The sequence below is a fragment of the Melospiza melodia genome, chromosome 6 (assembly GCF_035770615.1).
Source record: "Melospiza melodia melodia isolate bMelMel2 chromosome 6, bMelMel2.pri, whole genome shotgun sequence".
Lineage (NCBI taxonomy): Eukaryota > Metazoa > Chordata > Aves > Passeriformes > Passerellidae > Melospiza > Melospiza melodia.
In genome coordinates, this window is record NC_086199.1 from 4,018,422 (window position 1) to 4,044,045 (window position 25,624).

At 42.4% G+C, this 25,624-nt stretch overlaps 1 protein-coding gene across 1 annotated transcript in view; it reads left to right on the plus strand.

Annotated features, from left to right (window-relative positions):
- The window catches only part of PELI2 (pellino E3 ubiquitin protein ligase family member 2), a 71,770-nt gene extending 47,232 nt beyond the window's left edge, over positions 1-24,538 (plus strand). The window contains exons 3-6 of the mRNA XM_063159706.1: positions 9,161-9,262; positions 14,088-14,285; positions 14,568-14,756; positions 18,565-24,538. Coding sequence (XP_063015776.1) covers positions 9,161-9,262; positions 14,088-14,285; positions 14,568-14,756; positions 18,565-19,143 — 1,068 coding nt within the window. The 3' untranslated portion in view covers positions 19,144-24,538. The remainder of the gene's footprint in view (positions 1-9,160; positions 9,263-14,087; positions 14,286-14,567; positions 14,757-18,564) is intronic.
- The last annotated feature ends 1,086 nt before the right edge of the window (positions 24,539-25,624 follow it).

A 25,624-nucleotide genomic window follows, 5' to 3' on the forward strand; every position in this document is an offset into this window, starting at 1 on the left:
TGTTGACTTAAATCACTGAAGTAGCTCAGTTAAACACGGTTCAGAGTGTGTGTGTGTTTTTAAATACACTAAGTTGTGTGTGAGGAATGTGAGTAAGCTCTGAACTTTGCCCAGGAAGATGCTTGGTAATGTGTATAAATGAGAACTGGAAAGGTTACAAATAAATACTGTGTTCACTGTGCACTTGTAGGGCTAAAGTAACCCAAAGGGATTTTTTTTCCCCACATGCAAGATGTGAGCTGTTAACTTGGTAGTGAACTGAGGGGTCAAATCATCCCTTTTATCCCTGTAGGAGCCAGATCCTACAGATTTACCTGTTTTGTGCACTCTGCCCCCAGAAATCCCTTGCAATAAGGAAGCTCTGTTTGAAAAGTGGGCTTAACATACTTTTGCCCAGAGCTAGTGTCAAGTTGGCCCAACTTGGTTCAAGTACCAAGTTGGGCAAACTTGACACCAGTTGAACTGTTTTACAGGATTTTTTTTATTGTTGAAAGTCTCCACAGAGGAAATTGCCACAAAGTCCAGTTTGCAATGACTTGTTGCAGTTCCTGCAACAATCTCAGACCAGTAAAAAATAATCTGATTGCTTTGGGGTTTGTTCTGTCAGGACAATATTCCATTGTGTGATTTCTAGAAAGCAGTTTCTATCCTTGATGGGCTCTATAAAATCGTAACTGCTTTCTAGAAGCACTGAATGGCTTTTTGGCAAGAAGAATTTGCTTTTTCTTCCCCCTCTCTTGAGAGGGTTTTGTGCAGCTGCTTAACAGGTCTGTTAAGGTAACTGTCTGGAGAGTCTTTGGCTGTCTTAATGTAAAAGTGACTCGTGTCAGATGCAGTTCATGGATTCTGGGAGCTGTGGAATGATCTGCAGCCTCTCCTGGTGTTATTGTGTGCTCTCCTTGGCAGGCAGGCACAGCTTGGTGCTCAGGGGTGCTTTGATTCACAGAAGCATTCACTGCTGATGAGCTGAGTATACAAATCTTTCAGGCTGTGGATTGATAGAAGCCCTTGAGGGGACTTTATCACTATATTTTTTCTTTTTCTTTTTTTTTTTTTTTTGTCTGGCTTTTAGTTAAGGATTCTAATTTGTGGCTATTTTGTGTGCTTGGCATACCCAAATACATGAGTGTAGCCAGGCATCTGCTGCTTTTGTTCTGATGTGTATAAATGAATTGTAGCCTGTTGGCACCAGAGTGCTCACTTACAAACACTGTTGCATCCTTCTCTAATTACTGATATTTTTGTGGGTGTGTCAAGAGATTTGGGGATGTGATCCAGCTGCAGTGACAAAATCATGTTTATGCCTTCATGTTTAAATCTATAGTCTTATAGTCTTCCTAGAGAAATCCTACTCTTAGGAAATTAATGCCGGGAGTTTTGGGGTCAGAAGTTTTGCTTTCCAAAAAGTCACACATGAGGGAAAGTCTCACTGGTGTCCAAAAGATTATTTAATAATTTGAGTGTAATCTGTACTGAGAGGAATATGGAGATCTAACCTGTGATACAGTGGAAGATCCCCATATAGTCTGTAGTGATCAGTTAAGACAATGAAAAGAGAATCCCTGCTGGAATAAATAAGAAATAGTGGGACTTTTTTTTGAAGTGTGGATAAGTTATTGTTGAGTACAAATAGGAAAAAATGCAAGACTTCTAAAAATCTGCTTGTGACAGTTTGATACAACACCACTGAAGGTCTCCTATGAAACAGATTAAACTGCATAGGACAGTGATAAGCAAAAATGTCTCCTGAGGCCCCAAAGCAGCTGAAATTGTCCTCAACACAGGGTTCCCAGCAGGCAGCTCTAGAGCAGCTGTGCTAGAAAGTGTCACAGCAATGTGCAGGCACAAATGTGTCCAGAGCAGCATTCTGGATTTTGGGAAGGATGATTTATGCTTTGGGTAATTGATGTATCTGACACTGGTGCAGTTTTGTGTGATGCCTCTGGGCTGTCTCTGGCTCTGGTCTGTTTGGGGGAGGAAATTCAGCAAACTGACTAAAAGAGGAAAAACACAGATAATTCCAAAGATGGATGAAAGATCTCTTGTAATATATTGCTACTGAACATGGCAGAAGAAAATGGAAGCAGAGAAGAAAGATCTTAAGGGCTGGAAAAGTGAAAAGGTGCAATTAGGCAGAAGAAAATGATTCATAGGTTGGTTCTGTAAAGTGTTGGTTCACAACCACCAAAAGTTGGGGATTTACAAAGCAGCTACTGTGTCATAAAGCTGGTGTGTGTTGGTGTAAACTGGTGTCTGCTTTGAGCTGCTTTTACTTATTAGGGGGAACAACTGGGCTTGCAGAGCTGGTCAGGAGTCCTAGGAATGAGGAGGGACTCTGGTCTGGTCATTGGCTGCAAAAATGATGGTTTGGACCCCTAACTTCAGTCTGTGCAGTTTCACCAACACCCCCTGTGCATTTTGAAGGTGTTTTGAATACTCCCTTTTGTTTGAGGAGTAGCCTACTCTACATTCTTCTGTATAACCAAGTGTCTTTATCAGCCCTGACTTAGCTTTACAGTAGCTTATCTAGGAAAAACTAGAAAGTTTCCTATCTAGGAAACTTCTCCCTTTCTGCCTCCTTCCTTGCTGCAGGACCCAACCAGAGAATTAGGGGATGGCATGTTTTATTGCTGCCTCTCTGGAGAGGCTGCTGTGTGTGGTATTGGCTGCTTGTCTAAAACAACACAGATTCAGCAAATGGAGAAAAAAATGGTTTAACATCTGCCTGTTGAGTTGATTAATGGTGAAGTGCTCCAGTGGCAGCACACAACCCCACATGTGCACTTGGAGCAGATGGCTTTGATGTGTGCTCCAGACAAATGTGCTGTCCCTTCTGTCCCCTCCAGCCTCAGAGGGAAAGGGTGCACAGAACAAACCTGGGAGTGCTTCAGAAGCCATAAAAATGTGAAGTGTAAATAAACCACACTGTGCTGACTTTGTTTCTGTGTAGTCACTGAGCTTTGAGTTTTGGGGGTGATCTGCATTCAGGAAAGGGAAGTTGGGTGGGTGACCTGATATTTTCATGCTTCAGGCTGTTCATTGTGACAGGGATTGCAGACAGTGCCTCACATAGATTGTTCCAAAGTGACAAAATTTAATTTCTTTGGGGTGGCACATTTCCTTCCCTACATGCAGTTACTGGCTCTTGGTTGTTGTTTTTGGTCATTTCCTAACACTCATTTAGTTGTCAAGAGAAAATTGACAGCTGAAGTATTAGAGACAGACAAGGTGTTAACATTGATATTTCAAAAATGACTGCATGGATGTTGTTGCAGTTGCAGTGTTTATAAAGAAAGGGAAAATCTTGGAAGAATGGGATTGTATGGAGCTGTGCAGGAAGCAGATGCAGAGTTAAAAGAGCTGAGCCAGTGGTTCTGGTTGATTCAGATATTTCAGTCTCTCCTACAGGCACATTAAACCCTTAAGTTTTCCATAATAATGTGTCTTTCTTTGCAGAAGGCTGTAGGAAAATTACAGTATATATATAATAGCTGTATCAGTAGGCAGAGGTCAGTGTAAATTTATTGAAATACTGTGTGACAGAAGCAGCAATTCTGGGCAATTACTGTTAGGTTTGAGACAGTAAAATTGCAAACAGTCTTTCTTTAGCTAATGTTCTATTGGCATTTGTCTTAATTGGCTGGGAAACTTCCCAAGTGGTGGACATGCTTTTCTGATGTGGGTAAAATATCAGTGGCTCATGCTCAGGAGCTTTTGTTATGTTTTCTTATGATAGCTCAGAGTCTGCTGGCTCTGGCAGCCAGTCTGCCCAAAAATCCATTGGAAATGGGATGTGTTCTTCACTTTTGAAGGCTTCCTTCCTTGCTGGCTAAAGCTTCCTTTTAAGTTGCAAGATCTTTTGTCTGACATCCCTGAGTGTTTCTTGTGTTCTCTTTTTATAAAAGCAATGGAAGGCCGGCAGCCAAGTCTGAAAGCATTTAACTCATGAAGGCTCTGCTGTCATTAATTTTAAACACGTCACTGTGGTGTCGGTCAGCTCAGCTACCAACAAAGAAAACTAAAGTGTTCCCATAAATCATTTTATTGTCCTAATCCAACCTAATTAACTAAACCAAAAATCCTATTCTGATGAAGCAGCCCTTCCTGTGAGACATCTGCCTCTTTCTTAATGGGTTTTAGCTTTTATTTCTGCTGTAGTGCACAAGAGTTGGTGACCATAATAATGTTAAGTCCCTCTTGCCCTCTTTGGGGAGCTCACCTGCCACAAGGGAATTAATTTCAAATTTCCAAATGCTGAGATGTTTTATTTTTTTTTTTTTCATTCCTTGGAAACATGGTTTGCAAGCCAGGAGGAAGCAATAAAATCTCTATTTCTAGAAGTGGATTAGACTTGCTCCCTGCAAGCTTTGCAAGTAAAGGCTCTGAGAATTTTGGGATCTGCTTCTGCAGTTCACTGACAGGCTCCTGACACGGAAGGTTTGACTTACCAGTGTTCAGCTGATGTCATCGTGCCGTGAGCTCCTGACCTGTTCCTGAACTCTGGGGCTGGAGGTGACTCAGGGCAATGAGCAGCACTGTCAGTGTGCAGGGCTTTGCTGTGGCACACCAGGACATGATCCCAGGCAGGGAACGTCTGCCTGAGCACAGACAGAAATCAGTGTGGGAGAAAAAGGTGGAAATTCTGAATAAAGAGCTATTTCTGCTCCTGGGGATAATCTGTTGAAGATTTGTTAAGTTCTAGTTTTATTCCCTCCTATTTCCTGTATCTTGGCCGAAAAAGCAGAACACTAAGAAACACTGGTTTTAAATATAACCTTTATATATTCTTATTCCATTTATCTATGAGGTGCCTTTACATGGGGTGAGGCAATTTGATTTTCTCCCTTCTTGAAATGCTGATGAAACTGATAGCATCCCCTTTCCAGGGGAGTGAGTGGAGAGCAAAGAATTGAGATGGACTGAGATATTCCAGGGGCTGCCAGAGTTGCAGTGTTGCTGCTGGGAAAGCAGACTCTGTTTGATCTCTATTTGATCTTGGCTCCTCTGAGACCTGACAGATTTGTAAGTCATAGCCTTTAGCTGCTGCTTTGATTGTGAGGGCAAAGTGCTGCAACGAGGTTTTGTTCTCAAAACGGAGAGAAAGGAGCAAGAATGAAAACATGTGTGTAAGGAGGCAGGGGAAAAACCAAAGCCAAGTGTAATTCCACCCAGCAGGAAGGATATCACTGGAAACTTGAGCTACTAGCAAAGCTGAAAAATTAAAAATAAAAAAAAAAGAACATTTGCTTGGGCCATGTTGTTGTGAGGTCATGGGCCTTCTCCTTTCAGGCTCTGTTAAAATTGGGCAGTTTTGGTCCAAAATCACCAGAACGCAAATCTTGAAGTGTAGTGGGGAGCTGTGGGGTTTGCCTGGAGCAATAGGGAGGAATTTTCCTGCTCACCTTAAGAGCAGGTTCAGCATCCAGTGAGGCTTGGAGCCTCCCTCTGGGAAGCCCCATGGGGATGGATGGATTGCTGTGCAAACACGAGCCCTGTCTTGGAAAAGCGCGGGCCAAATCTGTCCCTTCATTATTAAGCGTAAAACATGTAGAATATGGCACTCAGGGTTCCCTTCCTGCTTTTCTTTGGCATTTGGACTTCTAAAAATCCTTCAGCCCCACTACGGACATAGTTACTAGCAGTGGAATCAGTCTGGAAAAATCTCTTACTGCTGTTTGTTCCCCCTTTTCCTCCAGAGGGTTTTTGTCAGTTCGCCTTCGCTTTGCTGTTTCTTCCAAAGGGAATTGCTTGAGCTCAGCACCTTGAGGCAGTTAAATGTAGAAAATCAAGTGTTGTGTAGCAGCTGGATTCACCCAGGCTGTGTTTCTCCAACATTTCTGCTGGACAAGGGGTGGAATTTTCTGTGTCCAGCCTGGATTGGCTTGGTAAGCTCAGGCTATGGATGTTAGTGAGATTTTTCCAGCATTTGTATCTGTTGGGAACAAATTCAGGATGTTTTGTTTTTTGTTTTTTTTTTTTTTTCCTGTTCAATTTATAATTTTCATTAAACTTTTAAGAACCTGAAAAATAGGAACAAACTGCTCGAGTAAAGGAGCCCAAAATGCTGGAAGTGCCTGAAGGAAGATTTCCCTCACTACTCAGGTGAAACCTGAGATTTATGGTTGGATTTGATGATCTTAAAGGTGTTTTAAAACTAAAATGATTCTACAGTTCCACTCACTCAAAAGCTTAGTGGATTCTAAGAAAAAGCTTTGAAAATACCCAGTGTTGCTCTGGTGGATCTTGGTAGCCTTGGAGTGATGGTGAAGAGGCAGAGGTAGAGTTTAGTGCCAAGTTCTTGTTTTTCCTTGTCTTTTTTCCTGCCTGGAAGGTGGACATGGTGTTGTCCAGCCCAAAACTCTGAATTTATCAGTTAAAACTTGTGAAGCTGCTGTAATTCTTGTGGGAATCAGGGCTTTTGTCACAACTTCAGCTGCTACACCAGGGCAGTTATGTGACAAGCATTGAGGGGTTTGAGGAGGGAATCCTGCTGACAGGGAAAGCAGTCTGACAATTTGAATGCTAAAAAGGCAAACTCACTATTTTGGTTGCAAAAAACCCAGATTTGTGCAATCAATCTCCAGACTCTTTTGGGACTTGTAGTAGTGTGGTTCTGTATTTCCTCAAGCAGTCAAAATCTTTTCATCATGATTTTGCCTGTGTCTGCATTCCACTTGCAGTAGTGTTTTATTAGGAGTCTTAACTTCCACTGTTTTGTGTAGCTCCTAAAATACTTTTGCTTGTCACTTTTTTTTATTATTTTTTGACTTGGAAGTGACCAATTGCTTTGAGACCAGCACTTAAATTATCTGTAAAGTGCCTGAATTGGAGAGTAACTGTTGGTGCTGAGCAAACTGTGAAAGCACACAAGTTGAAACATTTCTCATAACGTTCTTTGCTTTTTCCAAAAATGATTACACAATTCCAGGAAATTAAATGTAGCATTTCTTCACTGAAAATAACTGAGTATAAATAATGGAAAACAAAGGAGGGGGGGAGTAGATGGGAAAGAAAAGTTGGGAGGGGAAAGGAGCACGCAGAGAAAAGAAGATTATGTCCTACCCTGGAATTTCAGAGGACACACTGACCCTGGTCAGTATTATTAATATATCTGAGCCCTGAGCTCTGTAGGCGTGGGGCACGACCTGACTCAGTAATTCAGGAAGTCTTTGTGTGTTTCCCTCTGTGCTTTTTCCATCAGACCTTACAACTTTCAGCTTGGGTTCTCAGCAAAGCTTCCTGGTGGTGCAGGAGCTTGTCTGACACAGGATGAGCTCGGGGCACACGTCCCTGCCTGGGAGCTTTACCTGGGGCTGGCGGCTGGAGCTGCAGGCAGGACCGTCACATTTACACTCTGTCCTCTGCTGCAACAGAGATTTGTGGAAATGAGTGAAATCTTGTGTAGGAAAGCTGTTGCTTTCTCATCTTTGAAATGCTGATAGCTGATAATGAGTATGAACTGATTATTGAGATATTAAGTGTAAAACTTGAGGTGTAAGGATCTCCCGTTTATTTCTTTATTTCACTTCATTCTTTTTTTTTCTTTTATATCCTGAGAACACCTTTATTTCTTTTATATCCTAGGAGCACCTGAGACCTGCCCTAGTGTTTGAGATCCCTTTCTTAGTTGTCAAAAAAGCAGAGAGGAAAAATTGAGAGCACAGTTCACTGTCCTGGCAGGTCACAGAGTGTAGTGACATAGTCCAAACTGCATTTGTGTGTCATTTGTTCTTGCAACTGTGTGCCACTCTAGTGTTATTACAAGATACTATAAATAATCTGGGAAGTTCAGAATTTGGTTATTACTGATTACCAAGTGTGTTTACATCACTTCTCAGCTGTTACAATGCCTAGACTTTGTTTTCAAGTTTTAAAAGAAGTACTGAGAAAGGTTTTATTGCCTAATCCTAGAATGGTTTGGTGGGAAGGTCCTTAAAGATGACCCAGTTCCACCCCTGTGCCATTGGCAAGGACATTTTCCACTAGAACAGGTGCTAGAGCTTCCAGCAAGAGGCACATTGTAAAAGCATTGTCTGGTTGTAAATGCATGAGGTTTGCAAGAAACAATTCTTCCATTACGTGTTTTCAATAATTCTGTGTCAAATACTCTTGCTAACCCTTAGCAGGCTTTTAGTATGCACATAGATGTTTTTAATACCTCCAGCATTCAGAAGGATTTTTAATGATTTGTTCAATAATTGATGGAGCTTTGGCATAATTTAGGCTTTGTGAGGGATGGCAGGCAGATGAGTAGAATATATTTAGTTGTTTAGTTTAACCATCCCTCTCTGTGAATTCTTTAGGTGAAAAGCAGAACAAAGGAAAGGAGCAAGTGAGAGAACTTCTTGGAGGAAATTATCCCCTTAACTGAAAACTGGAGAAAGCCTTAATTAACTTATTAATTCATTGCTTAAGTGTCTGCAAAGTGTTTTCTGAGCAGTAACAGTCATTACCTTCCAGAATTGTGTGTGGTTATATGGACCTTTATATTTACATCTATTTCCCTGGTAGCCAATAAATTCAGTTTCTCAGCTCGTTTCCCTCAGTCTGGGTGAGATAAAGCAGAAAACAGGAGCTGTCCTCTTGCTGTCTTCTTTTAAATACTGAAATCCTTTTTAATCTTTGATGCCAAATCCATATCTGTAGACACCAGTCTACTTTGACAGGTAGTAAGAAGTACCCTTTAATAAGGAAAACCACACTGAAAGTCTGGATTTTGTCACCAGTTATATAAAATTGCTGGGCTCTTTCTGATATAACCAGAAATTTACTTAACCTGAAGTCCTGGCTTTTAACTGCAAATCAGTTCTATTGTTCACTTCCTTCAAAAATTTCAGAGAAAAAAGGTGTTTAGAAAAAATACAATATTTTTTACATACAGAATACCATATAAAAATGATATGTATGTAAAAAATGGTATGTATGTAAAAATACATATAAAAATGTATTGGGTGCTTCTGAACTAGAAACAAACAAGTGCAGCTTGGGGTTTTCCATTAAAAACAAACAAAAGGAATCCTATTGTATGTGCTTAGCCAACCTTGTAATAACATGTTACCCTACACTGCTTTTCCTGATCACAGCAAAGGTGTTTATGTAGAAAAATGATTTGATTACAATATTTTTGTGTGTAATAGACATCTTTTTTTTTTATCCACAGGCAGTCAGCTCAAAAGGCCACCACAGCATCTCTTACACATTATCCAGAACCCAGACAGTTGTTGTGGAATATATTCATGACAGAGATACAGACATGTTTCAGGTAAGGCTCTAAAATACTTGGATTATTTTTTAAAAACATCATAAGAAACCCCAGTTCTGCCTTATCCTCTGGGTATTCTCTGTGACCTGTGGGATTTCCACAGCCTCACCCAGCTGCATTCATATGGGAGCACTTGGAAATTTTGCATTATTCTGCTCTTTGCAAACCCACAGCAGCATCTGTTAATATCTTACTGAGTTACTCTTTAATTGTGCTCTGCCTTTTCTCCCAAGACAAACAGTACTGGAGAGAAAAGTGTGCTCTGTTTGGATTCATGAATTAGCACAGAATTACACCCACCCCCTCCAGATAATCATGGAATAAAAAGGAAGAGGATGGAGTAGGACATGGGATGGGGAAGGAGGAAGGTAAAAGAGCTGGGAGTAGGGGGGACAGACCGGTGATAAATGATATTTATCATTTCACTCATTATGCTGAGTTCTGAGGGGTGTGCAGATCCCTCAGGTGGTGTGGGCTGAGTTTCTCCAAGCTCCCATCATTGTCCAGCACATGCTCAGTGTCCCCTATCTGCATTGGTGTTTTTCTGCATCATTTACCAATCTGATAACCTAAGTGCTATTCTTGTGCCATGGTTATTTTTATGTACAATAAGAGAGCAGAAATTATAAGTGTGTACTTGGACTTCAAATTTGGGGAACCCAAACATGCCATCCAACCCTTTTCATTCTAGACTGCCAGGTCTGTGTTATCTAGAGCATCTCACCAGGAATTGTTATCCCTCCTCATTCAGCATTTCATATTTAGAAGGGCCAGCAGCTGAGTGCTGTTGACAGAGAGGAAATAACTCTTTGGAGGTGTTGTTGCTTCTCTTGACTTCTGTGTTTTGCTCTATATTAAATTTTCTACTGTGTCTGAAACTATTAGGTCCAAATAGAAATTGATTAAGACCCAGTCTTACTCATTTGCTGCAGAATGAAGGATTGAACAGCCAGGATGAACTGAAATAGGTTTTTCTGTGTTGACTAGTGAAAAAAAAAAAGTAACCTATCCATTGGGGTTACTGTGTGATGCTTGTTTAGCTCTTGAGTAGCTACAGCACATATTTTTTCCTGTATATAAATTTTGAAAAGCCATTTTTGAAAGCTGGATTTTTCCTCTTCTTGAGTACAATGAAAAATGAATAAAGAGTTGCAGAACAGCTGCTTTTTCAGGGCATAAAAATCTATTGCATAGTGTCCTAGTGGTGGGTACAGCTTTTTTGGGGGGAATAAGGCACCATTTCAGTCTTGGGGTGTGTGTGGGGGGGTCCTGCTGGGACTTGATCTCAGTGTGACCTCGAGTGCTGTGTCCTGGGTCAGGTTTCTGCTCTCTGGCTCTTTCCTGAGGGTTGCATTCCATGCATTGGCCTGCAGGAGTTGTGTGCTGGGCTGTGGCAATAATTCCCCCTGAAGCAGGGCCAGAAGTTTCCATTATTTATATGAGCCACTAGATTGTAACTGTTCTCATGAATCTGTTGGACAAAAGTTCCTTGAGGATGTTCAGTGCAGCCCTGTGGTACATGATGACAAAATTCATGTTTGTTGATCAACAGAGCAGAGTTTCATTGTTGGTCAGGCATCACTTGGACAGACAGTGCTTGGAGTTTGATGTTCTCTTTGTAAATGTGTGTTCTTGGCTTGTGTAGGATGTGGAAGTTGAAAAGGGAAGGATAATTCCTGGACCACAGGATTATCCTGAACCTTGAGGCCCCACTTTGACTGCAGTTAACATGTATTATCCTGGGCAAATCTTGGCTTTTTGTTCTTTATTCCCACTGTGCTTCTTGAGCTGTTCTGCTGTGTTGTTTGTAGTTTTGGTTTTGGGTTTTTTAAATGTAACTATATTATGAAATCTGTGTGCGAATGCTGCTGTGCACCTTTGTCTGAGTGGCACCCAGGTCAGATTTCTTCATTTAATTACAAAAAAGAATGCACAAATGTGTTCTTCTAGCATCCCCCAGGCTCTGTATGCTCCAGCACCCATGTGCTGCTATAAATGAAGATTTTCTTCAGAGTTTAACCATTCTGTTGATGATGCATTAGGTGAAGTTGAACCTGTTCCTTCATGGTGAAAATGGGTGGATTTTATCTGCTCATGCTACTACAAAACCCAAAATGTGCAGCTCCTACCCTAAATAACCACAAGTTTATACAAGAAGCAGGTACATTCAATACAAAGCATTGATTTTTTTTTCTGAAAAATGACCCTTGAGAAGATGCAGAATCCAATTCTCACTCTCACCAGAGTGAAATGCTGTTGAAGCCCTGAACCTGCAGCTGTTAAATTCTGTGCTGGCAGAGTTTTCTTGTCAGGAGCAGTGTTTCACTGACAGCAGCAAAGCCTGCCTTTCACACAGTTTAACAATCACCTGCAGAGGACACAGCTCTGCTGCCTCTGCAGCACCTGGCACATTTATGGGTTCTTGTTGGAAGTAACTTGGGGAAATCAGATGGCACAGGTAACAAGAAAGGTCCCAAAGTACAGGCTGAAGTTGCTAAAAGAAGGAAGTCTTCTGTGCTGTGGTGGAAAATGGGAGAAAAATGAGTAATGAAGGGTGTAAAGAGCAGCTCTGAATAATGGACTGGGTCTGTAGTGACTGTGGTCTGGCTGCAGCTGCAGATGAGTAAAAGTTCTGCAGGGTGGATGTTGATAGCATCAAGTTTTCCATTTATTCCTTAGGCACTTGCTTTTCAGGTGATCTCAAACCCAAATCCATGATTTAATACAGAGCTTGAGAAAATTGCCAGATTTTGAAGGCCACTTTTTCAAATAAATTCAAATGCTGAAAAGTAGCACAATACATGAGACTGATGCTCTAGAAGGTTTTCTCAACTGGAAAAGGGAAGAAAACCAAATATTTAAAAGATTTGATTTTGCACAGACATACTTGTGACACAAATGAGATAAGTACTAAAGTGTTTATATAAAATACTACTTAGTATCATTCTAGAGATCATAAACAATGCATCTATGTGCTTTTTTAAGATCTTAATGGTTATATCTAAAGAAATTGGAATTTCATGGTGAATGATTACTGTGGTGTAAGGCTGGGAGCACACATTTGTGTGCTTTGTCATCCTTTAAGGAAAAATGAGGCAGATTTTTCTCTAATTGCATCTAAAAGCTTTGAGAGAATGATCTATTTCAGAGACTGCAAGAGGCAGAAACTTGTTATGAACAAATTAATTTCATATTTGTTATTGATTATCCTTTAAGAGACTCCATGTACAGATGGAGAACAGTCAAAAGTTATTCATGAGGTTCCGGCTGCTGCTCAGTTCTGATTCTTAGCAGGAATTGCTTTGTATTGGAAATAGAAACATGGTAGAAATAATGCTGTAAAAGGAAGAAGAATATTGCTTTGTAAGATTTAGCTTCAAGTTGTCAAGTTCTATAAATCAGGAATATCCCATGTTAAATAGTTTCTAAACTCTCTCTCCTGGGTATTCTAGTAGACACTTTGTGTGGGAAATTGAAATGTAGACTTTTGATTAGGCCTTGTTGAGTATTTGCTGTGCAGGGAGCTGATCCCATTTTCTGCCTGTGCTGAGCCCTGTGATGTGGAGGCAGTGACTGGAGGTGCCACTGGGGACAGGAATTCTGACATGTGTTACACTGCAGCCTGCACACAGAGCTTGAAGCAGAAGCACAGCAGAGATCCCTGCACTGTTCTTATCAATCCAGTTGTGACAAGGCTTAGGTGTGGCTAGTGTTCATTTTCTTAACTCTATAACAGTGTTTCTTTAAAGCAGATTTAGTTTGCAGAGATGTTCGTTAATGATAGAACCATACATGGCTCCCCATCAAGATCTGAACTTCTTGGGGGACAGTGAGATCATGTTTAGTGAGGAGGTAATTTAATATCAATGGAGATACCTGATAACTGAGGGTAGTTCCATATGAAGAGTATTCCTAATTCTGTTTGATCACAAGGTGTCTGTAAAATTAATATTCTGTTCCACTCCTTGTTCCTCAGCTCCACTCTCCCAGTTAAGCTCAAAGTTGGTGTAACACTAATTTGCCTGTAGAAATATTGATGAAGCCTCACTGTCTGGCAGTCAGATCCTTCCATCCATGTAGTCATGAAGTTTTCTGTCCCAGATGTTTCCAGATTTGGAATTAAAATTTTTAGCTGACAAGACAGAAAAATCTTCCTGTATACTACTGAGTCTTACTGTCCACACACTACTGGGTGTGTTTAATTTCTGATCAACTCAAGAAAATGTTTTAACTATCTCAGTCGTGCATGTGCATGATTAGGAATAAATTTCAACATAGGGTGGGTTTTGCCTGACAGCTCTTCTTTCAGGGACTACAAATCCTGAAAACCTGAAGGTTGGTAGCTCTTTCTTATGACATATCAAAATAACCAAGTTCTGGTCTAAAAGAAGTGCTTTATTTTTGTGGCAAATGTATTTGGAACTAGAAAATGTGAATAAAACTTGTCAATCCAAGCTAGTGCTTTCAACTGGCAGAATGTAGTGGTAGAATAATTTGCTGTGGTTGGATGAGGAAATAGCAAGGTGATAATACATTTTTTGGTGACAATACTCTTATCAAACAGATCAGCTGTGTTGATCTGTTTCAAGCAAGCATGAACATCACTTCTGGTAAGTGAAAATTTGTCATTCCATGCCTGTGACATATTTCTGCCAAGGACAAATGTGGAAATACAGGTTAGTCTCTGGTTGGATCTTACCATCCAGAAATTCAGTACATAGAAGTTTGCTGATGTCATCAGTATTAACCTGGCAAAACTATGTCCTCAATGCTTCATATTTCTGTAGGTATTTCTATTTATACCATTATCTTAATTTTTTTGCAGGTTGGGAGGTCCACAGAAAGCCCCATAGACTTTGTAGTAACAGACACTATTTCAGGAAATCAAAACAGTGATGAAACCCAGATCACCCAGAGCACCATCTCCCGATTTGCCTGCAGGATTGTTTGTGACAGGAACCCACCATACACAGCAAGGATCTTTGCAGCTGGCTTTGACTCGTCTAAAAATATATTTCTTGGTGTAAGTACTGCTAATAATGATGTTACAAGCAAGCTCTGGTTTATATTCTGTTACTTTCCAGCCCCCAAATCTCCTTGTACTTGTTGATAACTTGTACTGTCATTAGGCTTTTATTACTCCAATGCACCAGCTGCAGTGTTAAATAGAAACTGCATTTTTATGTGCCTGAGTTACCACCAGCAGAGACTCGTGGTCATAATTGTCTTTAACAATGAAGCTGCACTTGAGGAGCTGTTAGAGGATTTTCTTTAGGTTGGTTTGATGTGTTTCTGTCACACCTAGGAAAAAGCAGCCAAGTGGAAAAACCCTGATGGCCACATGGATGGATTGACGACCAACGGGGTGCTGGTGATGCACCCCAAGGGAGGCTTCACCGAGGAGTCCAAGCCCGGGGTGTGGAGGGAGATCTCTGTCTGTGGGGACGTCTACACGCTCCGGGAGACCAGGTCTGCTCAGCACAGGGGCAAACTGGTGAGTGGGAACTCGTTGGTTTTGTTTTTTTTTTTAATTTTTATCTTTGTTGAGGTTGGGATGAGATGATAGTTCGTGTTTGCACTCAGGTGTTTATTATTTTTTATCAGTGTCACAGTCTTACAGCAGCGAGTTCTGTAGTTTTTCATTAACAAGGCACAAAAATGGTTAACTATCTCTTGTTACAAGGTCTTTTAAGGCTAAATTAAGAAATGACACTAAATTATTTTCACTTTTAACCCAATAATTAATCACTCAAAGTCCCCACTGTTAACTTTTCTGTCCAACTACAAAATAACACCCAAACCCATGAAGGGGAAAGAAGGTAAAGAAGAACAACCTGCTTCTGCCCTAAAACTTCTATCTTGCTTCCTATTTATTACTATATTCTAAAACCCCAAACTCTGAGTTTTCCACCCTGTGATATTACACACTTCTAACCAACTACACACCCGTAATCTCAGTGCTATCAATCAATTTTGGAAGCCTGTTCCACAGCTTCAGGTCAAATGTAGTGTTCTCCAGGAAGTCAGAGTCTGTTTGTCCAGAAAGTCTGAAATTTCCAACATCCAGAACTCCATCAGGAAGTGACTGAAATTAATGGAGGAGTACTGTGGATGTGACAGTCTGGTCAGAGAGACAGAAAGCTAGATCAGCTTTCCCATGAATCAGTCTGGGAAGTTTCAGGGAGCTGGAGAGAAAGGATATTAATCAAATGGAAACAATCCACAGGTGGTGTTTTGTAACAAGCTGCTTTCTGTTTTGTTTACAAATGAGTGTCCTCATAATTAGCCAGTGGTGATGGTGTTTTGATTAAAGGACCAATCAGGTCCACCTGTAGAGAATTAGAGTGTAGAAAGGAGTGGGTTCCTAATAAAATTGTTATTGGCCTTCTGAAAATGCATGGAGTGTGTCACTCTTTATCGGTGTCACTTCTGACTCAGCAGTAACAGGATGCTTCTTTTCCTGGCTGTGAATGCAGGCAGGTACAGGGTGGCTGTCCCTGAGCAGTGGCACTGTGAGTGTGTAAATCTGTGTGTTACAGCAGATTTTGCACTGTTCTTCTGTTCCTGAGCGTGTGGGAGAACACTCAGAACTTTCTGCTAATGCCACTTTTCCAACTGAAATAGCGCAGAGTGTAAAAGCAAAATAAACTCTGCTCTGGAGTCTCCATCTCTGGAATGTTCTCCTGGGACTCGGGGATGTCTGAAGTTGCTGCATGGGGAGCTGTCTTTTGCAGTACTGCCAGAAGAGTCCACTTTTGTGCAAAAGCAGTTTGGGTAAGGCAGCTTCTGTTTGATTTACCTGCCGCTGGGAAGATAAGAGGAGCCCTGGAAGTATATTCCTGTTTTCTCCTGTGAGGCAGGATGAGCTTTGCCTTTGCCAGAAGTGAGGGATTTCAGCTGCCAGGGACTTGTGACACACAAAACCAGGAGAGAAGTTCAATTAAGTGACTTGGCAACTCTGCCATTGGCTTTGCAGAAACCTGACTGCAGAAGGAGTTGAGGGAGTAGAGCTGGGCTGCTCTGCTTTCAGCAGACACCCTTCAGGACATAAATTGCTTTGTCACACTGATGGTGGCAGGCAGATGTTGCCTGGGGACCTGGACAGATGATGTGGCAATTGCAGCCTTTGTGGTTAGCAAAACACCTTTTTAGTGCTGCTAAAGAGAGGCACAGCAAAACAAATGAATCCCCCTCCCTGCATCCAAAACGAGTTGAATCCTCATTTCAATAAAATTGCATGGCACACTGGTATTGATGTGATCAGTATTCCTTGATTGGGTTCATAAAACCAAATGCAGGCTGTATAATGAATTGAACATGTTGCATATGAGGGGAGCTTTTTGTTTTGCTGTTTGTGAAGGAATTATGTGAAAAGAGCATCAGATCAAGGCTTCTCTCATCTCTACTTCAACCACTACATTTTTCTGCTGAAATTACTCGGCACTGGTGACCTGTCTGTATTCTGGATTGTACACTGAGGTGTATTGTGCAAGGATGATCCACAGTTAATCTGTGAATTTAAACTGGATTAAAATGTAAATGCTAAATTGGTTGTCATTCATAGTATTCTTAGGCAGATGTGATGATTTCATGTGACCTACTTAATGCATTTTGTTTGTATTTGGCTGTTTGTTCTGCATTAGTGGTGTTTTCTGCATACTTTCTGTGCATAAAGCCAGGCAGTAGGTCTGCTTTTCTCTTTAATTTTATAAAAAGCCTTTTTAATATATATTCATCGCTAATGAACTGATAGTAAAAGCATGGATTGCTTATATGTTTGTGACATTAAAATAAAGAATATTTCAGTCAAGTACAATGTGTATTTGGCATAATCCCCTGAAAATGTTGTAAGTACCTGCATTTAATCAGAGAGAAGCCTTTAGGCAGTGCACGATGGGGCTGTGTTTGCTTGGCATACCTCATTAAATAAGAGGGCTAATGAGTGGGGTGGGTAATTGTTCATAAGCTGAGCCTGTGTGACTTCAGATTTGTCACCTGAGAAATTCAGCTGGTGATCGTGTCTGCTGCAGTGCTGAGGCATGCAGGTACCTGTGCTGCTGCTGAGGGACACTCTGGGAGTTCATGCTTCTGCAGAATGCTTGACCCTTGCCACAACCCCTGAAAAAATGGTTTCTGAGAGGCAGGACAACTGAGCTGGCCTGTCCTGGGTAGCAGTTTTTAGTCCAAAAATGACTTTTTAATTTTACTGTGCGAGCAGTTTCTGTCAGTGTAATGTGGGCAGAGAATTCCAGGAGAGAATCTGCTAATGCAGCCCTCAGGGAATGGCATGTCTTTTCTTCAGTCTATCAGGACTTACTGAAATATGACAAAGGAACAGAGAATCAATATTGGAGGAAAAAAATGCGTGCTCAGGGGCCCAAAGACTGTATAATAATTTATATCGCAGCTGCAAATGCAAATCCCCTGTACAAGCACAGAATAAGAGAGCAGTGCTCATTATAATCCTACATATAGGTTAGGAGGTGAGGTGGATTCGGGACAACAGTAAGACAAAATTAAGCAGGTTAAATGCTGAGAAAGGAGATGTGGTGTCTGTGTGGTGTTTGTGAGGTCCCAGGACGAGGGAAGAGATGAGAATCTGATTTCATGTCTCAGAAGGCTGATTTATTATTTTATGGTATTTCATTACATTATGTTAAAAGAATGCTGTACTAAAACTATACTAAAGAAGTAGGGAAAGGACACATCAGAAGGCTGATTATTTGATGATATTATATTGTATTTGATGATACTATATTGTATTAAAAGAATGCTATACTAAAACTATACTAAACTATACAGAAGGATACATCAGAAGGCTGATTGATTATTTGATGATATTATATTGTATTAAAAGAATGCTATACTGAAACTATACAGAAAGGATACATGAGAAGGCTGATTGATTATTATATTATAGGAATGCTATACTAAAACTATACTAAACTATAGAGAAAGGATACATGAGAAGGCTTAACAAGAATGAAATAATAAAAACCTGTGACTCCTCAGAGCCTTGACACAGCTGGACTGTGATTGTTCATTAAATTAAAACAATTCACTATCAAACAATCACCTAGCACAAAAGCAGCAAAACACAAGGAGAAGCAATCAGATCATTGTTTACATTTCTCTTGGAGGCTTCACAGCTTTCCAGGAGAATAAATCCCGGCGAAGGGATTTTTTTCAAAAAATACCATGGTGATGATGGGATTTTTCAAAAGATATCACGGTGACGAAGGGATTTTTCAAAAATACCACGATGACGGTGTGTGTAACAGCGCTTTGTGTCCTGCCACCAGGTGGAAAACGAGACCAACGTGCTGCAGGACGGCTCCCTGATCGACCTGTGCGGGGCCACGCTGCTGTGGCGGACGGCGGACGGGCTGCTGCACTCGCCGACGCAGAAACACATCGAGGCCCTGCGGCAGGAGATCAACGCCGCGCGGCCCCAGTGCCCCGTGGGCTTCAACACCTTGGCCTTCCCCAGCATGACCCGCAAGGACGTGGTGAAGAAGAAGGACGTGGAGGAGAAGCAGCCTTGGGCCTACCTCAGCTGCGGCCATGTGCACGGCTACCACAACTGGGGCCACCGCAGCGACGCGGAGGTGAACGAGCGCGAGTGCCCCATGTGCAGAACCGTGGGCCGCTACGTGCCCCTGTGGCTGGGCTGCGAGGCCGGCTTCTACGTGGACGCCGGGCCCCCCACGCACGCCTTCACCCCCTGTGGACACGTGTGCTCCGAGAAGACTGCCAAATACTGGGCCCAGATCCCGCTGCCTCACGGCACCCACGCCTTCCACGCCGCCTGCCCCTTCTGCGCCACGCAGCTCACCGGGGACAACTGCGTCAAGCTCATCTTTCAGGGCCCCATCGACTGAGGAACCGCACGGAAATGACCACAATAAAAAGTTTTTTCGAACGGTTTACTGTGAAGATTTTTTGCCACTAATTCTAGATTTTACCTTTTTTTATAATGTTGTTGATATAGGGGGGTGGTAGGGCGGGGATGGAGGGGCTGTGGTGGGGTTGGGATACATTGATACCTGGAACTCGACAGATATCAGTGGTGTTGCATGCTCGAAAGCAGCATATTCATGGAGTCCTTTGGTCAAATTGTAGTATATTTGTAATCTTTTTATTAGTACCCTGGATCAGAAAAAGGTGTCTTAAATGATTTTTTTAAGCTAAGATTTTTTAATGGAAAGGTTTTTTCTTCTAAACTTTGACAAGCCTTTAAAACCTATTTTTCAAATCTAGAAGGAACATACAGAATGTAACTGTCTTTAATTTGCAATATAATTTAACTTGAATAGTTTTCTCAAGGAGCAAATACAGAATGTGTGGACAACCATAGGTGAATGTTCACTAGAGATAATTGGATATATAAGAGAAAAATTAGCTGCCTAAAATGTAGAGGATAAAAGCTATTAAAATATCTATTATGGTATAACACAGCTGGCCAAAAAGGCATCAAAGATTACTTGAAACTGAGGAAATCCTCTTTGCATTGATTTCCTTTCAGTGTAGTAGATATCCACTGGCTATTAGGTATGGGAGATGGCTCATTTTTTTCTGGTTGGTTTGTTTGTTTTTTTTTCATTTGACCTGCATCTGGTGAAACTTTGCTCTTTTCCATACTTATCTCTGGGGTTTAAGCTGATGTTCTGTGTATGTGTGGTCTGGCCTTTTTTATTTCTGCTTTGCTTGCCCTCAGTGCTCCTTCCCCAGGACCTTTGGGTGAGTGGAGGCCACAGAGTTTCCCAAAATGGTTTGGGTTGGAAGGGACCTTAAAGCTCATCAGTTCCACCCTCTGCCATGGCAGGGACACCTTCCACTGTCCCAGGGTGCTCCCAGCCCTGCCCAGCCTGGCCTTGGGCACTGCCAGGGATCCAGGGGCAGCCACAGCTGCTCTGGGCACCCTGATGGAGCCAGAGCCGTGCCCAGGCGTTGCTGCAGTGATGAGGGGTGGTGCCACAGCAGGAGGTTTAGGTACAGCTGGTACAGAAATTGTTTCCATAAACCTGAATTTAGGAAAGCACTTAGTCTGTCTTTAAATCTGAGCCCATGGCTGGGACTGTTTAGAGTCTCAAGAGCTTCAGTGCATTGTGGTTATGTGCTGTTATGTTTTGAAATTTAAAAGAAAACAATTTAAATAACTTAATTTTTTAAGCTCACTTTAAAGCATTTTCACTAGAAGGGAGAGCATCATTTCCAGTTCAGCTGAGCGTTTTTGTTCACTTTTCAACTTGCTGCCATCTGTCACCTTTTCTTTTGCAGATTGAGTTGTGTTTGTATCTCTTTTTTTCCCCCAAATGTTTGCAAATCAAACAACATTCAAATATAATCAAATATATGCACTGGGGTGGTACATCTGAAGTGGATCACTTGAAATTCGTGACTTTTTAAGAGAGCTGATAAATGTTTACTATGGAAATAATTAAATCAGAATTTCATATGAGGTGTACCCTGCCCACTGTTAGGCTCATTTCATGCAGAATGATAACTCTTTGATTTGTGGTTGATTTTTTTTTTTCCTTTATGCTTTCTGTACTCTTGGTATCTGAGGTATCAATCTATCCAGGTTTAAAAAAAAAAATAATTGGGAGAAATCTATAACATCTCTAGATGAAATTGATCATTCAAGCTCAGTTCTGTTTAATCAACTATAGCTTTTTGCTATATTTGTGCCCTTTGTATAAATATATAATTTATATGATTCTAATATATTCTGTATATATATATACTTGAATTGGCCTGTTCATATTTTGGTTGTAAAATTGTTTTATAGTTAACCTTATAAACATTTTACATGTCCCTTGCCAATGGTGATGGGATGGATTTTGTCTGCTGCTGTTTTTAGTATAACTTTGCTGTCTACATGTTCAGCATTTTAATAATTTGAAAATAGCTTTACTTTACTTTTTGCTGTTAAAAATTAACTCTGCAGCATTTTTTTGTCCTAAAAGCCCCGAAATGTACAGTTTTTGTCCCACTCAGTGATTGGAAACAGGACAAACCTTGTTAACCTACAACTCTATGCTTCTTCCTAGTGCCTTTTCAAAGAGATCCTCTTGTTGATTCCATATTCCAAGTCCTTTCTCCCAGCCTCGTGGCTCATCTCCACAGAGGAGCAGCCCAGCCAGGTGGGGGAGAAACCAGAGACAGAGGTGCCTCTTCCTCACCCCTGAGCCCCTGCAGGTTCCTCAGGTGCCACAATCATTCCTGGTTAGCAGATACCTCATCTGGGAGAGGCAGCCTCACTCCTCGCTCCCTGCTGGACTCACGCCCAAGGATGCTCCTGGGGAGATGCTCCCGGCTGGCTTCAGCCCTGCAGCTCCCTCCATGTGAGCTCAGCAGGGGCTGCACATCTCCTCTGAGCCCCCACAGGCTGGAAGCACCCAGCTGCTTCACTGCTTCCCTGCACTGTGCAGTTTAATTGCTGCTTCAGGGCTTCATCTCCCTTCTGCTCCCCGTGGAAGGTGTTGGGAGAGTCCTCGCTGGAAGCACAGCTCACCACCAGGCTTGCTGTGTTTGGCTTGTGTGAAGCAGAACACTGGATGATGGTTTGTGTCCAAGGAAAGTGTGTTTGAAACTGTATAAACAAGGTTTTTTTTTTCTTTTTGCTGTTGGCAGTTCTGTATAACACAAGGAAAACTCTGAAAATCCCAGAACAGGCGAGGCTGGAAGTGACCACAGGGCTCATCTGGCCCCACCTCCCTGCTCAGGAAGGGCCATCCTGGAGCACAGGGCATGGAATTGTGTCCACATGGCTCTGGAGTATCCCCATTGAGGGAGACTCCAAACCCTCTCTGGTCTCTGTTCAGGGAAGTTTTTCCTCATGTTTGGGTGGAACTTGTGGGCATCAGTTCCTGCTCGTTCCTCTTGTCCACAGAGCAGGGCCTGCTCCATCCTCTTGGCACCTCCTTTAGACATTTATACACATTTATGGGATCTCCTCTGTTGTCTCTTCTTGGGGCTGAACATTTCCAGCTCCTTCAGCCTTTCCTCCTCAGAGAGGCTCCATTTCCTTCATCCTCATGGGAGGAGGATTTGCCTCTGCTGTTCCTGCTCCAGCATCTCCGTGTCCCTCCTGTCTTGAGGGGCCCAGAACTGGGCACAGCACTCTGGCTGAGCAGAGGGGCCGGAGTCTTCTCTGGGGAGCAATTCCCCAAGGTTTGTGTGGAATTCAGGGACTTTGCTGTTCAAAGCCAGGGTCAGTCCCCTCTGCTGGCGAGGCAGAAGAGTTTGTAACATGATTTTCCTCAAACCCTGGTGAAATGATGGAGCGTTCAGCTCTTAGCCCTCACCTTCCCCCAGCTCCATAAACGCCTCCTCTGCTCTGGTACCTCTATAGTAAAAGGAGTTTGTGGATAAATTAAATTAGAGTCAGTATACTTGAGAAGCACCCTCAGGTTTATTCATTATTTCAGTGTTATGATGTTCCCTGCATCCCATTTCCAATGCTGGCAGTGTATTCCATCAGGATTTTTTTATCACCTGTTACTGTTGATTCTGTCTGAATGCCTCAAAAGCAGCTTTGACTGCATAACTTAGAACTAAAAGTATTTTTCTAGTTTGATTTTTTTTTAAAGATGATATCTGTCAAATCCATGCACACTGGAGCTGGAACCCTTCCCTTTCTCCTGGCAGCTTTCTGGGAGAGTGCTGAAGTCTAAATAAAATGAGTGGTGAATGCTGTTCTTACTGGAATTGTTGTCTGTTGTACAGGACAGTTCACATGAAACTGTTTTACTCATTAATTTTTTTCAGATTTGGTCATTTTTGTGCATCAAGCTACAGTCACAGTATTGTACAGGTCAAGTAATTAAAGAGGAATTTTTTTTTCCATTGTGAGGGTGGGAATGGGGATCAGAAGAGAAGAAAGCCAAGGCTGAACTGGTTCCAGTAGGGACAGAAGCAAAGGAACTGCTTGGAAATGTGACTGGAGCTGTTCCTGCTTTCATGGCTCATCCATGCCCTGCAGAGGATTCTCCTGAGTTTGTTGGGAAGTTCTGGCATGCTCTGGGTGCCCTTCCAGAGAGACACTCCTTGGTGTTTTAGTGGCAGTTCCTGCAATTTGAGGATTTGGCTTTAGAGCCTGAGTGAGGAGCCAGAGATGCTGAGTGTGTCATGGTGAGAAACTGCAGTGGAACTGTGAACAGAACTTAATTATGTTTTAGTGCTTAATTATATTTTAGGGCTGTGGTCATTCTCTGTTTAGTGCTCTTGCAGTAACTGGTGGATTCCTCACCATTTTTCATTCTTCTGGAAGTGAAAGGAAGTTTCTCCAAGAGCATCATGTTTCTGTTCCTCCGTCCCACAGTCTTGACACTTCCCTGTGCTTGGAGAACCATTGGCAGGGATGTGGCTGTGGTGAGGACTGACCTGATGGCTTTTAAATCCATTTTTAGCCTGGGAGGAAAGCTGACCTGACACTTCCTCCTCATTTCCTCAGTTCTTCACCAGCCTGTGAGTCCTTGGCCTCCTCATTTTTGATTTATCCACACAGTTGCAGGTACGCAAATAAATACAGCTTGGAAGGAAAACACAAGCCAGGTGTTTTTGCAGTGTCTTTTGACAGATTTTTCTCATTATTCTGGGTTTTCTGAGCACTGGTCACAAGTCTGCACACTCAGTGTTGTGAGGTGAAAGGACAAATGTAGAAGGTAAGGCTGGGGTGGGGGGTGGAGAGGGGGGAGTTTCTGGGATGGAGTCACAGTGGCTCTGCAATCTGTGTCCCACCTGAGTGGATCTTGGAACAGCAGTGGAGTGACCCTGGACAGGCAGCAGAGACAGATCTTCACTGTCTGTGCTGCTCAGCGTTCATTTATTGGAGCAGAACAAAAATCGGAGCTGCTTGGATACCCAAACACCAGATAAACCCCGATGTCTGTCCAGATTCCCTCACTGGGGGAATATTTATGTTTTCCTGGTGGGCAAACCAGCCTCCAGATCACCTGGAGTCCCTCCTGCTGCTGTGCTGGGGATTGGGGACGGGAATGGCTCTGGGATCCACCACGGAGAGCCCTTGGAAGGCAGCACAGCTGTAGGAAAAGCCTCTCCCACAGCCAGCCCTGTGTGACGGAGGGGGATGTTTACCTTAAAAACAGTGTGAGCAGCTGTTCAACTTCTGAGTATATTTGTAAAATTGGTCTTTTTATACACCGTGTGAAATGGACTGGAATAATTTCTTTTGCTGTTGTACCTGTGGAAGTACAAGCCATTTTACGGGAAAAAAAAAATTATAAAACAAATTAAACTATTATCTCAGTATTGTCACTGACTCCTTCAGTTTATTTTCCCTGCTGGTTGGTTGTCAGAGCTTGACTTCGATTTGCAAAAAACCGTATAAACAACTTCAAAAATAAATGGTTTCTTTTACTCTTTTATCCCCTTTCTACTCAGCAAACAAAACCTGAAGCCTTTGATTGAGGATTCTTAAATATTGGAGGTAGTGGAGCGTATTCAGGTGTGAGTGCCCTGGAATTTCAGTTAATTCCCTTCCCTGATTTTTAAATTGAACTGTTTGTTTTCAGTGTCAGCTGCCTCCTTGCAGTGTTAACATAATTGCTAAATAAAAGCAATTTCCAGGAATAATATGCTTTGTGACTCTTAAAATTAATTTCCATAATGGGAATTCAGTGGTTTGTTTTCCATCTGTGTATTCTGCATCCCTTTTTTTGCAGGTGGTCCCTGTAGGAACAGGAGCTTCATTTTTTTTTTAAGGAGCTAAAATGAATAGTCTGCTTTTTTTGGGATTTGGAAGGGAAGCACAGGGAAGTGAGCACAGGGAAGGGAAATAAGGATATCTGCAGTGTTTTCTAGATGTGAGCACCTGCCAGCTGGCTCTTGTGCTTCCAGGGAAGTCAGGAATGCTGAATCCTTTGCAGGGAAGTGCTCCTGGGTGAGTTTGGGATGTTTGGGTGTAGCTGTGCTCCCCTCCCAGCAGAGCAGTGACCCCTTTCCTGTGGGATTGCTCTGTGCAGCTGCTGAGGGCAGGGGTGTGCTCCTGGTGGACTCCTGGGCAGGAATTGTGTGCTGGGAGAGGGGCAGTGCCCAGGGGAGCAGAGACAGGCAGGGCCCTGCTGGTTTAAAGGAGTTGGGGGTTTGGGGTTGGAGTGGGATGATCCTTGAGGTCCTCTCCAACCCAAACCATGCCAGGTTCCAGGGCAGCCTTGGGGCAGCTCTGCTGGCAATCCTGCGTGAGGGAGAATTTTCTGCTGCTCCTCAGGGGAAGGGAAGAGCCTCAAGGCAGGAGCGAAGGCTGAGAGGGAGGGACAAGGAGAGTTCAGAGCCCCAGCCTGGGGAGGGGCCTGAGGGAATCCTCATCTTATCCCACCCCTTCCACTATCCCAGGAT